At 35.8% G+C, this 14,610-nt stretch overlaps 1 protein-coding gene and 1 pseudogene across 1 annotated transcript; one reads left to right on the forward strand and one right to left on the reverse strand.

The window, feature by feature from the left end:
* Positions 1–840: 840 nt before the first annotated feature.
* On the reverse strand, positions 841–1,778 carry LOC113909220 (annotated as a pseudogene).
* An 11,596-nt stretch (positions 1,779–13,374) lies between these two features.
* Positions 13,375–14,313, forward strand: LOC113909920 (olfactory receptor 4F6-like). The gene has a single exon (XM_027571594.1). It carries the CDS (start codon positions 13,375–13,377, stop codon positions 14,311–14,313), a length of 939 nt encoding a protein of 312 aa, XP_027427395.1.
* The last annotated feature ends 297 nt before the right edge of the window (positions 14,314–14,610 follow it).

The following is a 14,610-nucleotide window of genomic DNA, read 5'->3' on the forward strand; positions in this document are numbered from 1 at the left end:
ATATATATTGTTTTATACCATAAACTGCAAAGATTTTCTGCCTGAGGACTTTTCTCTGGATATCAAAACTGCTCAACCTTCTATATGGGGAGGGCTGGAATTGCCATGGAGTTAATGCCTCAGAACTACCCCAACACAGAAATCCACAGGTTCCTTGCCTCAAGTGAAATAAATATAAGTTATAGAATACGTACTTTCTCCTAGAGGGCCATAGCAGAATTGCACCCCAATGTCCATTTAGTAGAATATCAGTTAATATACCCTCTGTTGGCATCCTTTCCTTTTGTGTCCCCTGTCTCCACTTCTGAACAAATGTGTTCCTGGTGCCCCATCCAAATAAACTCCTGGCCCACTGAATTTGTCCTTGGGTCTTCTTTTAAGTAATAAGTAAAGCCACTGGAGCCATACACATACATGCGCGTGTGTGTGCGTGCGCATGCGCGCACACACACACACACATCAATTATGTGATGATTCTTGATGTTCATCCATTCATCAGAACTAATTTACAGGTTATTTTTAGATGTTATGAATAGCAGAAACAGTGTCATTACATTTTTATTTGAAAAACAAATATTCAAAATTAAAATGTTCTAAAAAAACAAAATTAAAATGTTCTTTGTCAGATTATGCTATTCTCTGTTAGAATACCAATTCTTAGTATGATGACTTTACATTCCCATGATTGGTAATGGTTGTATACTCCACAGGTGAAGTGGTAGCTGGCTTAGGATGGCAGATGATGAGTTTGTTTGAGATATGTTAAATTTGAGGTACCTAAGTAGGGATGGGTCAGCGTGTAATGGGATGTTTAGTTTTAGAGCTCCCCCAAAAGAGTGGTCAACGAAATCTGGAATAAGATAACTTTTTGCACAGTCTTTTTATAGCTGCCTTTATGTCTTTGTTCCTTAGTGTATAGATAGCAGGATTCAAGACAGGGGTGATAGCAAAGTCCACAATAAACAGATTTTTATCAGTTGAAGGTGGGGGAGAAGGCCAGACATACAAAAACATGCATGGAGTGAAAAACAAAAAAAACACAGTGATGTGAGCTGACAAAGTAACAAATGCCTTGGATAATTCTTCTGAAGCACGTTTCCAGACAGTGATCAAAATGAACGAATAGGAAAGGATTAGCAGGAAGAAGGTGCTCATGCTCATGAAGCCACTGTTGGCAGTAACAATAAACTCAAACTTGGCTGCATCTGTGCATGCAAGTTTTATGATCTTAGGAAAGTCACAGTAAAAGCTGTCCACTTTATTAGGCCCACAAAAAGGCAACTTTATAACAAATAAAAACTGAGACATAGCATGGATCACCCCAGTTACCCATCCAGTGATTACAAATGAAATAACATATTTTAGGATTCATGATTTTCAAGTAGTGAAGAGGCTTACAGATTGTTGTACACCTGTCAAATGCCATGGCTATGAGTAATACCATCTCCACTCCTCCTATTATGTGAATAAAACATATCTGTGTCATACAACCTTGGAAAGAAATTACTTTGTATTCATTTAAGAGGTCTTTGATTATCTTGGGAACTGTGGTAGAGGAAAGACCCACATCAATGAGGGACAGGTTGGCCAGCAGGAAAATACATGGGAGAATGTAGGTGAGAATCAAAAATTACCAAAAACAAAACAAAAAGGTTTCCGAAGATGACCCCTAAATAGAGCAAAGAACATATCAAGATGAGAAAAAGTTTTTTCTCCCAAGAACAAGAAAGGGCCAGTAGCACAATCTCAGTGACCACAGAGTCCTTTAGTCCACCCATCGACTGGGACAGGAGAGCTGATTTTCAAGTGACCTGAGGATAAAAATTAAAAAGAGTAAGTATCACTGACAGAAACATAGATCCCTATTTGCCTTGCTAATTAAGTTAGATGTGATTGGCTGAGAGGAAAAAAAAATGAAGAATTTGGGGGACATAAGGTTAGCAGCAAATTTACTATATAAAGGGGGATATAAGAGGGAAAATATGTGACTATAAATTTTGTATAGAGGCAGAAGGGGTTACTTTAATTTTCACCCCATACTTAAATCTTTTTTTTAATTTTTCTCAAGGATTTCTATATCATTATCCTGAACATTGCCCTAAGTGTTTTATTATACCACATAAATATCTAATTCTCTATTCTCTTACCTGAACCTTTCTTAGTCCCCTAAATTTTCATAAAACAGGTGAGCATAGGGAAATGGAAGGAAAAATAAAATAAGATGAAAACAGAGAGGGAGGCAAATCATAAGAGACTTAACTATAGGAAACAAACTGAGGGTTGCTGGAGGGTAGGGAGGGTGGAGGGTGGGGTAATTTAGTGATGGGCATTAAGGAGGGCACTTGGAGTAGTGACCACTGGGTGATGTATGCAACTGATTAATCACTAAATTCTACCTCTGAAACGAATAATATAGTAAATGTTAATTAAATTGAATTTAAATAAAAAATTTTTTAAAAGTTTTCCTTCTTCCCTGGGCTTATAGAGATCACCATGACAAAATTACTTGAATATATCCCATGACTCACTACATTGGACTTTTTAAGTTTAAATGGAACTCAGGGGCACAGGCTTAATAATTTTAATACTTAATTTATGACATGATTATCACCATTGGTCCAAGGCCACTTTTAGTAAACAGATTACTTAATGACAAGTTTAAAATTAAAATAAAATATTGCATATCTGAGAATAAAGAGGGGTAAATATAATTATAACTAATAATTAATTCTAATGATCACAGATTACAGATTTGAGTGTCTCCTATATTCAGGGAATTGTGTTAAGTGTATCATTTCTTTCAAACCTCCTAATGACTCTAAAAGATAGGTTCAGTTTTACTATCCCCACTTCACAAATGAACGTTTGCCTGAGAAAGATGAAGTGGCAAGGTTAAGAGTGTGTCAAGAGTTTTAGGACTTGAGAATGCATTCTTCTAACCAATGCTCTGGCCCCTTCAAGGCCAGCACTTCCAAACACATTCTAGCCCTCCCCAAGGATCTAGATGCGTTAACCTTTTTCCTTCATCTGAATTTTTACTTCCTTTGATGTGTTACACATAGCATCTCTCCTTCAAAAATTAAATCTGTCAAGGTTGGGAGGGGGGTATCCTTCTTATTTTCCCTTTACTCTCTAAAAACACTTCACAGGTAAGTTTATTTTAACTTATACATTGTATTTATTGAACAAGAAAAAACAAGCTAGCTTGCATTCCAGAAAATCCTTTTATTTTATTTTATTTTATTTAAAGATTTTTTATTTATTCATTTGAGACACAGAGATACAGAGAGAGAGAGAGAGCATGAGCAGGGAGAGAGGCAGAGGGAGAAGTAGGCTCCCCGTTGAGCCAGGAGCCCTATGTGGGGCTCGATCTCAGGACCCTGGGATCATGACCTGAGCCGAAGGCAGACGCTTAACCATCTGAGCCACCCAGGCGCCCCCAGAAAAATCCTTTTAGAGAAGTCACTAGGGATTTAGCATAAAATGGTCTACATATGAAAATGTCACATATAATAAACAGTTTTCAGTCTTTATCTTACATGCTTTTTCTCCAAATTTGGTACTATTGATCATGCATTATTTTTGAAATTTCCTCTGTCACTAGTTACTGTATATGTGTTGGTTGCCTGTCCCAAAGCCTTTTCTATACAAGTTTGTGCTAAGAGAACACCTATCCATTTAGGGTATTTGGTGGAGATTTCTCAATTTTGGGAGAGGATAGGTTCTTATCTTAGCCCTGGGATGAAACATGATAATCTATGTGACTTGCCATGGCTTGGTGTAAGAGGGGCATGTAGCCAAGTTTTGATGAGATACAGAACAATGCCTTCTGTGGAAGGTTTTCTTTCCCAGATTAAAATACAAAGATTAATGTGGAGAAGTCTTTCTGGCTCTTTTATTCCTGCATTCAATATTAATGTGATGCCCAAAGATGCAGCAACCATGAGCTTTGAGTATCTACATGTTAAAGATGATACTACGAACAGATAGAAAAATAATCCAGGGTAAAAGTTCTTTGACTGATGTCAGCAAAGGTCTGCCTTCTGATATCTTGTTGAGAAAAATAAAAACTTACTTCGCTTAAGAGACTGTAAATAAGGCAATGTTACTTGAAGCTGAATGCATTTTTAATATTTGTATAACAGATCTCTCTTGATTTTTCTCCTATATTTCTAACTTCTTTTTTGTGTCTTTCACTGATGCATGGATTCCCCCCAAGCCTGCTTATCTTTGAGTATTGATATAACTCAGAAGCTTTAAAATATTTTTTTCATTCCAGACATGCAGTTTTAACTACTCCCCACTTATTAAAGATTTCTATATGTGTAGTTCTATTCTTGCACTCTAGCATAATATATCCAAGACTGTACCGTAGTACATAAATGGACATCCCTCAAACACTTCAAAGTTAAATTGTGCAAGGCTAAACTCATGATTTTATCCTCTTTTAATGCCTTAGGAAATATCATGAGCGTTCTCTCAGATGCTTAATCCAGGAGTCTTCCGGGCACATTTTTTATCCTCTCTCACCTTATATACCAGATGGAAAATTACACTTCTTGAATATTTCCATTTTGTTTCTTCCTCTTCATTTCCACTGTCAGTTTTACTTCAGGTCTCTATATTTTTTCTTTTTTCTTTTTTTTTCTAAAGATTTTATTTATTTATTTGAGAGAGAGAGAATGAGAGATAGAGAGCACGAGAGGGAAGAGGGTCAGAGGGAGAAGCAGACTCCCCGCTGAGCAGGGAGCCCGATGCAGGACTTGATCCCGGGACTCCAGGATCATGACCTGAGGTGAAGGCAGTCGCTTAACCAACTGAGCCACCCAGGCGCCCCTATATTTTTTCTAATTAATGACCATAAAGCCTTCTGAATGATCTCTCTGCCTCCAATCTTATCTACATTTCATATGTTCTACACTCTGCTTTCAGATTTGTCTATCTGAAGATCAAATACGGTGACATATGCAACTAATGAATCATTGAACACTACAGCAAAAACTAATGATGTACTCTATGTTGGCTAATTGAACATAATTTTAAAAATATCAAATATGGTCATGTAACTCTCCTATTTCATTTTCTGGTTCTATCATTATGGATATGTTAAAATTCAGTAGCATACCACATCAGACTCTTTATAAACAATGTGTTACTCTATTTTTTTCACATTTCTCTGCTCTTGCATATACTGTCATCTGTGTTATTCCTGGTCATTACTAAGTAGAAACATATTTGCCTAAAAGGCCTCATAGACTCGGTTGCCATTCTAATTCTGCCACTTATGATCTATATAAACTAGGGTATGCTAGCCAATTATGCTGATGGTATTTATTTGTCTATAAATTGAGAGGTGTCTAACATATCTCTAGATGTTATGAAGATTTGAGAGTATATGGTTAAAACTATCTGGCAGAAATGTTAATTCCCCTTTTCCTTTATCCTTCAAAACTGAGATTAAATGCAAGCAACTCTGGAGTATTCATTTATAACCCTAAGCAGAGTACTGTCTATGAACTACTGTTCTATCTTGTACCTTCTTTATAATAAAGTATTTTATAATTTCTTTATAATATATTTATAATTTATAATATATTATAATTTCTTTGAGAAAAAGTGCTTTTAGCTAACTTTGTATACCCTGGTAGTTAGCACAATTTCTGGCACAAGGGCAGGTACTATCAAATGATGGTCTTCACTAACATTCAAGAAGACATGGTAGGCAAAATCAGGGGCATAGAAGCCACTGTAGGAGATTTGGTGGAGAATAAATCTTTACCAAATGACTTTGGGGTTTGAACTTATTGGCACCTGCTTACTGATGGGAGAATGGAAACCAATCTGGATCAGCAACCTCCTTGTCATGACACTATTCTCACGGAGTGACCTCAACACCCTACATTCCCAAGTAGATCCTAAGTCTAATACAGTAAAACTGGAAAAAGTACAAACTTTCCTCTTTATTTTTTGCCTCAAACAAAATGTGTATAGTCATTACAGAATACCTTGAACTGTCCCCAAATTACAGTGAAGTATTAAAGCATGCTATAGAAATATTCCTAAACTGAAAACATCACTGGGTATTTGGAAAAATTCAGTAATTTGAAAGAGTAGTACACTTTTTATGCTTAAGGCTCCAGTGAAAAGCTGTTTGGTACATGAAGAAGGAAGAGAACTCTTAAATACATTTGAGTCTATGTTCAGAAGAGTTTTTGATGCATATGACATAAATTAGAACTTTGGATAAACTAAACTGAAAAATATATAATTTGTTAAGTTAAAAAAAGATTTTAAAACACCAAATATAATGTAAATGTATGTATAGAAATAATCAGACTTTATAGTATATTTAGTTTGTGGGATTTTAAGTGTTTTTATTTTTTCCTAAATATGAACTCTTATTTTTCTATATTTTTATAAGCAATATTTGTGGATTTTTTAATTTTTAAAGAAAATTTGAAATTAGTGGAGGAAGTAGGAAAAATGATATAGGAGTAATTTTATAAATAGCAGTATTATGTAGTAACTAATAGCAAACATTCTGGGGACAGACTACCCGGATTCGAATCTCCGTCTCCTTGATTTATGAGCTATGGGTCCTTGGGTGAGTTGCTTCACTTCTCTGTCCCTGAATTTCCTCATCTATAAAATAGGGATGATAATAGTACTTACCTTATAGTGTTGTTGTAAGGATTACATGAGTTAATACATGGGGAACAGCAGAGCATGCTGTGGCATATAACAAGTACTTAATACATTTTTAAAAAATAATTATAATGATTTTTAAGACTTGATCATTCAGTTCTTTCTGAACATAAGATAGCTTGCTCTGCCAGATTGTACTCACTTGAAATGAAATAACCAAGATATGTTCCATGAATTTCCATGAATCTAATGTTAGAGAAAAAAAAGGATGGAAAATTGAAACCCCTTCACATATCAATTTAAAAAGGTATGGGCTCTTTGAAGAGAAATTCACCTCACAATACAAATGAAATTATGAAAAAGAGACCAGAACCTATATAAAAACTGTATGAGTAAAAATGATTCAAATAAAGAGTATGAGCAAAAGGAACCTTGAGTAAAGAAGAAAGAAGGTAAAATGTAACCAGTTCCTAGGGAGTTAGAGAGCAGGTTTCATTTGTACCTGCTCAGGTGCAGGTCTTACTCAGCAGAAGCTTCAAGAGATTGAGACACACAGACGGTTCACACCCTTTTGAGTCCCCACAATTTCTTAAGACAGAAAGTTATAAATAGTTCCTACCATTTGGAAGAGAGTCAATTAGCCAGACTGGATGGTAGGACTGGATAGAGTCCATAATTGCTTCTAATGGAAACCAGGTCTTTTGTGCACACTGGCTTTCCCAAGGGTAAATTATCACAACTTGCAGAAGAGATCCAGGGAAATTGGGCAGTTCAATGTGATGATCTGTGATTTTGTGCTCTGATAATTTTTTTTTCAAATTAGAAAACCTTAGGTTAAATTTAGATGTTCATTGTGTTACTGCAAATTATATAATAGTATAGTATATACTGTAGTATATTGATAGTATTAGTATACTATTGATAGTATTGATAGTATTAGTTGATAGTATTAGTTTGGCACTACTATCAAGTTTAAGAAAACTATCGCATTACACCCATAATGGTTTGTCTAACTTGGAATTTTGAGAAATAATGAATTGATATTTGAACAAATCAGGGGAGTTCCAAAAGTAGTGAAATATTAGATTGGCAAAATCTCACTTGGTATTTTAACAACTTTATGGGGGTTTAATACGTATACTGTAAAATTTATCCAATTAAATGTACTACTCAATAATTTTAAATAAAATTATAGAGTTGTATAATCATCATAATTCAGTTTTAGAATAATTCAATCACCCCAAAATATTCCTTGTTCCTATTTGTAATTACTCTCCACTTCCATTCCCAGATCCAGGTGACAAGTAATTTGTTTAATGCATCTAGAAATTTATTTCAGAATCAATCCAATTCACCAAACTAAAGCTCCTTGAGTGAAGGGAAGGCTGTGTCCTCTTGAGGAAGGGCCCTTCTACACAGTCACGAATTTATACTATTTTTTTCCTATCCTTCAAAGGATAATCAGAATAATAATCAGAATTTGGGGGGTTATTAGACACTGATTTTGATTTTGAACTGTCACTAATTTCTGGAGAAAAAGAATGCTACTGTGGACAACCAGTCAGAAATAGGGGTTTGTGGCGATCAGTTGGCCAATGAAATTTTGTCTGTGCCCATTTCACAGTGTGCTCTGTGGTTTCCTAAATCCATTCTTTAGTTATGTCCATACTTTGAGATAAAAATTGGTGTAGATATACTAACAAATGGAAGATTTCCATATTGATTACCTAAGCCATGAAATGAAAGCTGTTATGACAAGAAAAGCCAAGTGAAGCAAATTAGACCTAATTAACCTACTAAAACAATAAACCAAAACAATATTTCATTTTAAGAAGAATTGTAGAGATTAGTACTACCATCAATGAATTCAAAGATGTAGAGTTTTGGGGCATCTGGGTGGCACAGTTGGTTAAGTGCAACTCTTGGTTTCAGCTCAGGTCCTGATTTCAGGGTCATGGGATGGTTAGACTCCAAGCTCAGTATAGAGTCTGCTTAAGCTTCTCTCTCCTTCTGCCCCTCCACCCCATTCTCTCTTTCTCTCTCAAATAAATAAATAAGTCTTTTAAAAAATGTAGAGTTTTGTTTTTGTGTTTGTTGTTGTTGTTGTTGTTGTGTTTTAATTGTTGTAAGAATACTTGATACTTGGGGCGCCTGGCTGACTCAGTTGATAGAGTGTGCAATTCTTGATCTCATAGTTGTTAAGTTCAAGCCCCCGTTGGGTGTAGATATTACTTAAAAATAAAAATCTTAAAAAAAAAAGAATACTTGATACTTGCTCTAAGGATACTCTATCTGCTTTCCTAACAGAGTTTTTTGTGTCCAACACAATGTTGTTAACTACAGGTAGAGTGTTGCTCAGTAGATCTCTAGAACTCATTCATCTTATATAACTGAAATTTTGTATCTATTGAATAGCAACTCTTAATTTCTCTCCCCCCACCCCTCAGTCCATGGAAACCATCATTCTACTTTGTTTTTATGATTTGATTATTTTTTTAATTTTTAAAAGGTTATATTTATTAGAGAGAGAGAGCAAGCATGGGGAGGGTAGGAACAGAGGAAAAAGAAGATAGGGACAAGCAGACTCCCCACTGAGTGTGGAGTCCTACGTGGGGCTCAATTCTAGGACCCTGAGATCATGACCTGAGCTGAAATCAGACACTTAACCAACTGAGCCACCCAGGCGCCCCATGATTTGATTATTTTAGATACGTCAGATAAGTGAGATCATGTAGCATTTGTCCTTTGATGACTGGCTGATTTCACTTAGTGTAATGTCCTCTAGGTTCATCCATGTTGTTGCATATAACAAGATTTCCTTCCTTTTTGAGGCTCTGTAATATTTCATTATATGTATATAAAACATTTTCTTTCTCCGTTCACCCATAGAGGGACATTGGGTTATTTCCATATCTTGGCTATTGTGAATAATGCTGCAATGAATGTAAGAGTGTAGATATCTCTCTGAAATGAAATGGTACTGATTCCTTTAGATATAAACTGAGAAGTGGGATTGCTATATAATAAGGTAGTTCTATTTGTAATATTTTGAAGAACTTCCATACTGTTTTCCAAAATGCTGTACCAATTTACATTCCCACGAACAGTGCACAAGGGTTCCTTTTTCTCCGCATTTATTGCCAACACTTGTTCTGTCTTGTTTCTTTTATAATAACCACTGTTAACATGTGAGATGGTATCTTATTGTGATTTTGATATGCGTTTCTGTGATGATCACTGATGTTGAGCAACTTTTCGTACACCTATTGGCCATTTGTATGTCTTCTTTTGAGAAATGTCTATTCAGGTCCTTTGCCCATTTTGAAATTGGATTATTTGGTTTTTGCTATGGAGTGGTATGAGTTCTTTTTTATATGTATATATATAGAGAGAGTTGTATGATATATACATATGTATATGGTATTAACCCTTATGAGAAGTCTAGTTTTTAAATAGTTTCTCCCATCTGTAGGTTGCCTTTCCACTCAGCTAATTGTTTGTTTTTCTGTACAGAAGTTTTTACATTTGATGTAGTCCCACTTTTGTATTCTGTTTTTGTTGCCTGTGCTTTTGGTGTTATGTTAAGAAATCATTGCCAAACTACTGGGTATTTACCACAAAGATACAAATGTAGGGATCCGAAGGGGTACGTGCACCCCAATGTTTATAACAGCAATGTCCACAATAGCCAAACTGTGGAAAGAGCCAAGATGTCCATTGACAGATGAATGGATAAAGAAGATGTGGTATATATACACAATGGAATATTATGCAGCCATCAAAAGGAATAAGATCTTGCCATTTGCAACGACGTGGATGGAACTGGAGGGTGTTATGCTGAGTGAAATAAGTCAATCAGAGAAAGAGATGTATCATATGACCTCACTGATATGAGGAATTCTTAATCTCAGGAAACAAACTGAATGTTGCTGAAGTGATGGGGGGTGGGAGGGATGGGGTGGCTGGGTGATAGACATTGGGGAGGGTATGTGCTATGGTGAGCGCTGTGAATTGTGCAAGACTGTTGAATCACGGATCTGTACCTCTGAAACAAATAATGCAACATATGTTAAGAAAAAAGAAAAAGAAGAAGATAGCAGGAGGGGAAGAATGAAGGGGAGTAAGTTAGAGGGGGAGACGAACCATGAGAGACGATGGACTCTGAAAAACAAACTGAGGGTTCTAGAGGGGAGGAGGGTGGGGGGATGGGTTAGCCTGGTGATGGGTATTAAAGAGGGCACATTCTGCGTGGAGCACTGGGTGTTATGCACAAAGAATGAATCATGGAACACTACATGAAGAACTAATGATGTAATGTATGGTGATTAACATAACAATAAAAAATTTAAAAAAAAGAAATCATTGCCAAATACAATATCATGAAGCATTTCCCTTAGGTTTTATTTTAGGATTTTTATACCTTATATCTCTATTCTACTTTCAGTTCATTTTTCTCTATGGTATAAATTAAGGGTTCAATTTCATTCTTTTGCATTTGGAAATCCAGTTTTCCAAATGCCACTTTTTTTAAAGATTTTATTTACTTATTTGAGAGAGAGAGTGAGAGAGAGAGCACAAGAGGGGGTAGGGTCAGAGGGAGAAGCAGACTCCTGATGCAGGGAGCCCGATGCGGGACTCGATCCTGGGACTCCAGGATCATGACCTGAGCTGAAGGCAGTCGCTTAACCAACTAAGCCACGCAGGCACCCCCAAATGCCATTTGTTGAAGATACTCTCCTATCTACATTGTGTATTCTTGGCATTCTTGTCAAGGATTAGTTGACTATATTTGTGTGGGCTTATTTTGGGGCTCTCTAGTTTGTTGCATTGGTCTATGTCTACTTCTATGCCGGTACCATACTGTTTTTTTAATGTTTAAATTTTTATTGTTATGTTAATCACCATACATTACATCATATTTCCTGTTTAAAGATGGGACTCCATAGACCCAGAATGAAAAAGTTTACATCTCCAAGAGGAAGGATAGCAAAATCTATGGGGACTTGGCTTCTAATAAACTCCTGAGAGCTTCACAAAGTCACCAGGGTTTTCTAAAAAGGCCGAGACCAAGTACATGGTCTTTTTCTCTCTCAGATCATGAGGATTTCCTCATCAGTGATACATGCTAATTTCAGATGTTTGTAATAATAGGGCAGAAAGTTCTTCACTCAGTTAAATACTCACTTTTTATGTATAAATAACTGGATTATACCAGGAAATACAAGCTTGTGGAGAAGATATTATTAAATCTATTTCTCTATATATTTGTGAGGGTTACTGTTTGTTTCTTCTATGAACAATTTAGTACCTATTTCTAGGAAATTCATTCATCACAGATTTCCTGGGCTTTTTCTGTGTGCCAGCCACTGTTTCAGGCAGGTGATACAGTGTTAGACAAGGCAGAAAGAGTGCCTATATCAAAAACTTTAATTTTATATTTATGAAAAGCTATAAATACTAGAATGAGGGTAAGTAAAATAGTGGCTGGAGGTTAAACGGATGCTTTTGATCAGTTACTTCCTAATTTTTTTAGAGATGATTCACCTGTCAGTTCACTGAGGCATCATGCTCAACCACTCCATTCTACCAAACCCCACTGCCACACCCATGATTCATATGCTTAAAGTTTTAACTTGTCTTATCTCAGTGGTTATTTCCCCACAGCTTTACTATTACTTTCCATCCTTTCAGTCAAAATATACCTAAAGCAGTGAATGGAAAATCCAAGTAAAGTTCATACCCAGGTGTTTGTAATATATCAATGTGTGTTGATTTAAACTATGACAGGCACCTAAGCAAAGATGTGCAATGTTCTACCAACCAATGCCTTTTTTGGCTCATCATTTTATCCTATTTGACTTTTAGGATTTATTCCTTCTCCTCACCTTCTTTTTATTTTCTTACACTCTTTCCCATTAATCTTCATTCTTCCCCTTTATTTATATGTTCTTTCCTGCCTGTCCTCTACGCATGCTACTGACTCCAACTCCACCACATTGAGTACACTCAGTTCCATATTTTGCATTGTGATTGTCCATATTATAAATTAAAGTTCATAAATAGATTATATTATACGCTATAAATGGAAGTTTAGAGACTTTAGGATAATAGGATCACGTAGTGCGGGATTTTCCTGTCTACAAAAATTATCACTCAAACTCCAATGCAAACACCATTTCGGCAGTACAAACCTAAGAGTAACACAGAAAAAGACTTCAAAGGTGTATTGACTATTATGTTAACTTTTATTATTCTATACTTATTTCTAATTTTTGTTTAATTTTATTATTCTTGATTATATTTTCAAAAGGTTGTCTATTTTTTTAAACTTTTTATATGCTTATGTATTTTCTCCCAGTTTTCTAGGCATCAATACATATTATTTTTGTTTTTAAGTTTTATTATTTTCTTTCACCTAAATTCCTTGAGTTTAATTTGTGCATCCTTTTCTAACTTCTTAAGTTGCCTCATTATTCCATGTACTTGAATAAATAAGAGCAATTTAAAGCAATAGATGGCCCCTGAGTGCAGCTTTGGTCATACTACCAAACGCATACCCTGGGATTCCATTATTTTGTAAATAATTTACTATCAATTAAATAAAAGATCTGTCAATAACCAATTTAAATTATCGACATTTAACACATTGTTTGAGGCACTCCTCAAAGTTAATCCCATCTCTATTGTTTCTTTCAGGTCACTTCAGAGCCTTCCCTTCCTTAGGATTCAATGGACCAAGTAAATGGCTCTGTGGTAACTGAGTTTGTGTTACTGGGACTTACACAATCCTTGGGAATGCAGGTTTTCCTCTTTCTTTTCTTCTCTTTGTTCTATGTGGGAATTATCTTGGGAAACCTCTTCATTATGTTAACAGTGATTTTTGATTCTCACTTACACTCCCCCATGTATATCCTGCTGGCCAACCTATCATTCATTGACCTGGGCCTTTCATCCACCACAGTTCCTAGGATGATCTCTGATCTTTTCAGGGGTTGCAAAATCATTTCCTTCCACAACTGCATGATACAAATGTTCTTTATTCATGTCATGGGAGGAGCTGAGTTGGTAGTGCTCATAGCCATGGCATATGACAGGTACACAGCGATTTGCAAGCCTCTCCACTATCTAACTACTATGAATCCCAAAATGTGCATGCTTTTGATAGTGGCTGCTTGGATCATTGGGGTGATTCATGCTGTGTCTCAGTTTGTTTTTGTCATAAATTTACCTTTCTGTGGCCCTAATAACATAGGGAGCTTTTATTGTGATTTTCCTAGGGTTATTAAACTTGCATGCATGGACACTTACAGCCTAGAATTTGTGGTCACTGCCAACAGTGGCTTCATATCTATGGGCACCTTCTTTTTCTTAATTGTATCATACATCTTTATTCTGATCACTGTCAGGCAACATTCTGCAAAAAATTTATCCAAAGCATTCATCACTCTGTCAGCTCACATCACTGTAGTGGTTTTGTTTTTCACTCCATGCATGTTTCTCTATGTGTGGCCTTTCCCTACCAAGTCAATGGATAAATTTTTTGCCATTGTGGACTTTGTCATCACTCCTCTATTAAATCCTGCCATCTATACTTTAAGAAACAGAGATATGAAGGTGGCAATGAGAAGGCTGATTCGACAAGTTGTAAGTTCTAGGGAGATACCATAACAGGTTTCATTGGTAAGAACACAAGATAAATGTCATGGACCATTAGGACCCTTGTGATCAACAAGAACACTATGGATTATGTATAATTTCATTATTGCCTTTAAAAAACTGAGAACTCTACAAAAAAGAGGTATTGAATCAAAGAACTTCAATTTCAAATACAGCTGCAGTAATTTCTGTTAAGTATGAAAAATAAAGTGTTATATATTCCTACCTACCTATAAAATTAAATTGCAACTTCATCAATGAGCACATTCAATTTTCATGTAATTGTTTTATATCTCCATGTAAAGACAT

This window comes from Zalophus californianus, chromosome 6 (assembly GCF_009762305.2).
Source record: "Zalophus californianus isolate mZalCal1 chromosome 6, mZalCal1.pri.v2, whole genome shotgun sequence".
Taxonomy (NCBI): Eukaryota; Metazoa; Chordata; class Mammalia; order Carnivora; family Otariidae; genus Zalophus; species Zalophus californianus.

Bases quoted from the DNA above. Each gene is read 5' to 3' on its own strand.
- LOC113909920 (XM_027571594.1), top strand. From the start codon at position 13,375: ATGGACCAAGTAAATGGCTCTGTGGTAACTGAGTTTGTGTTACTGGGA.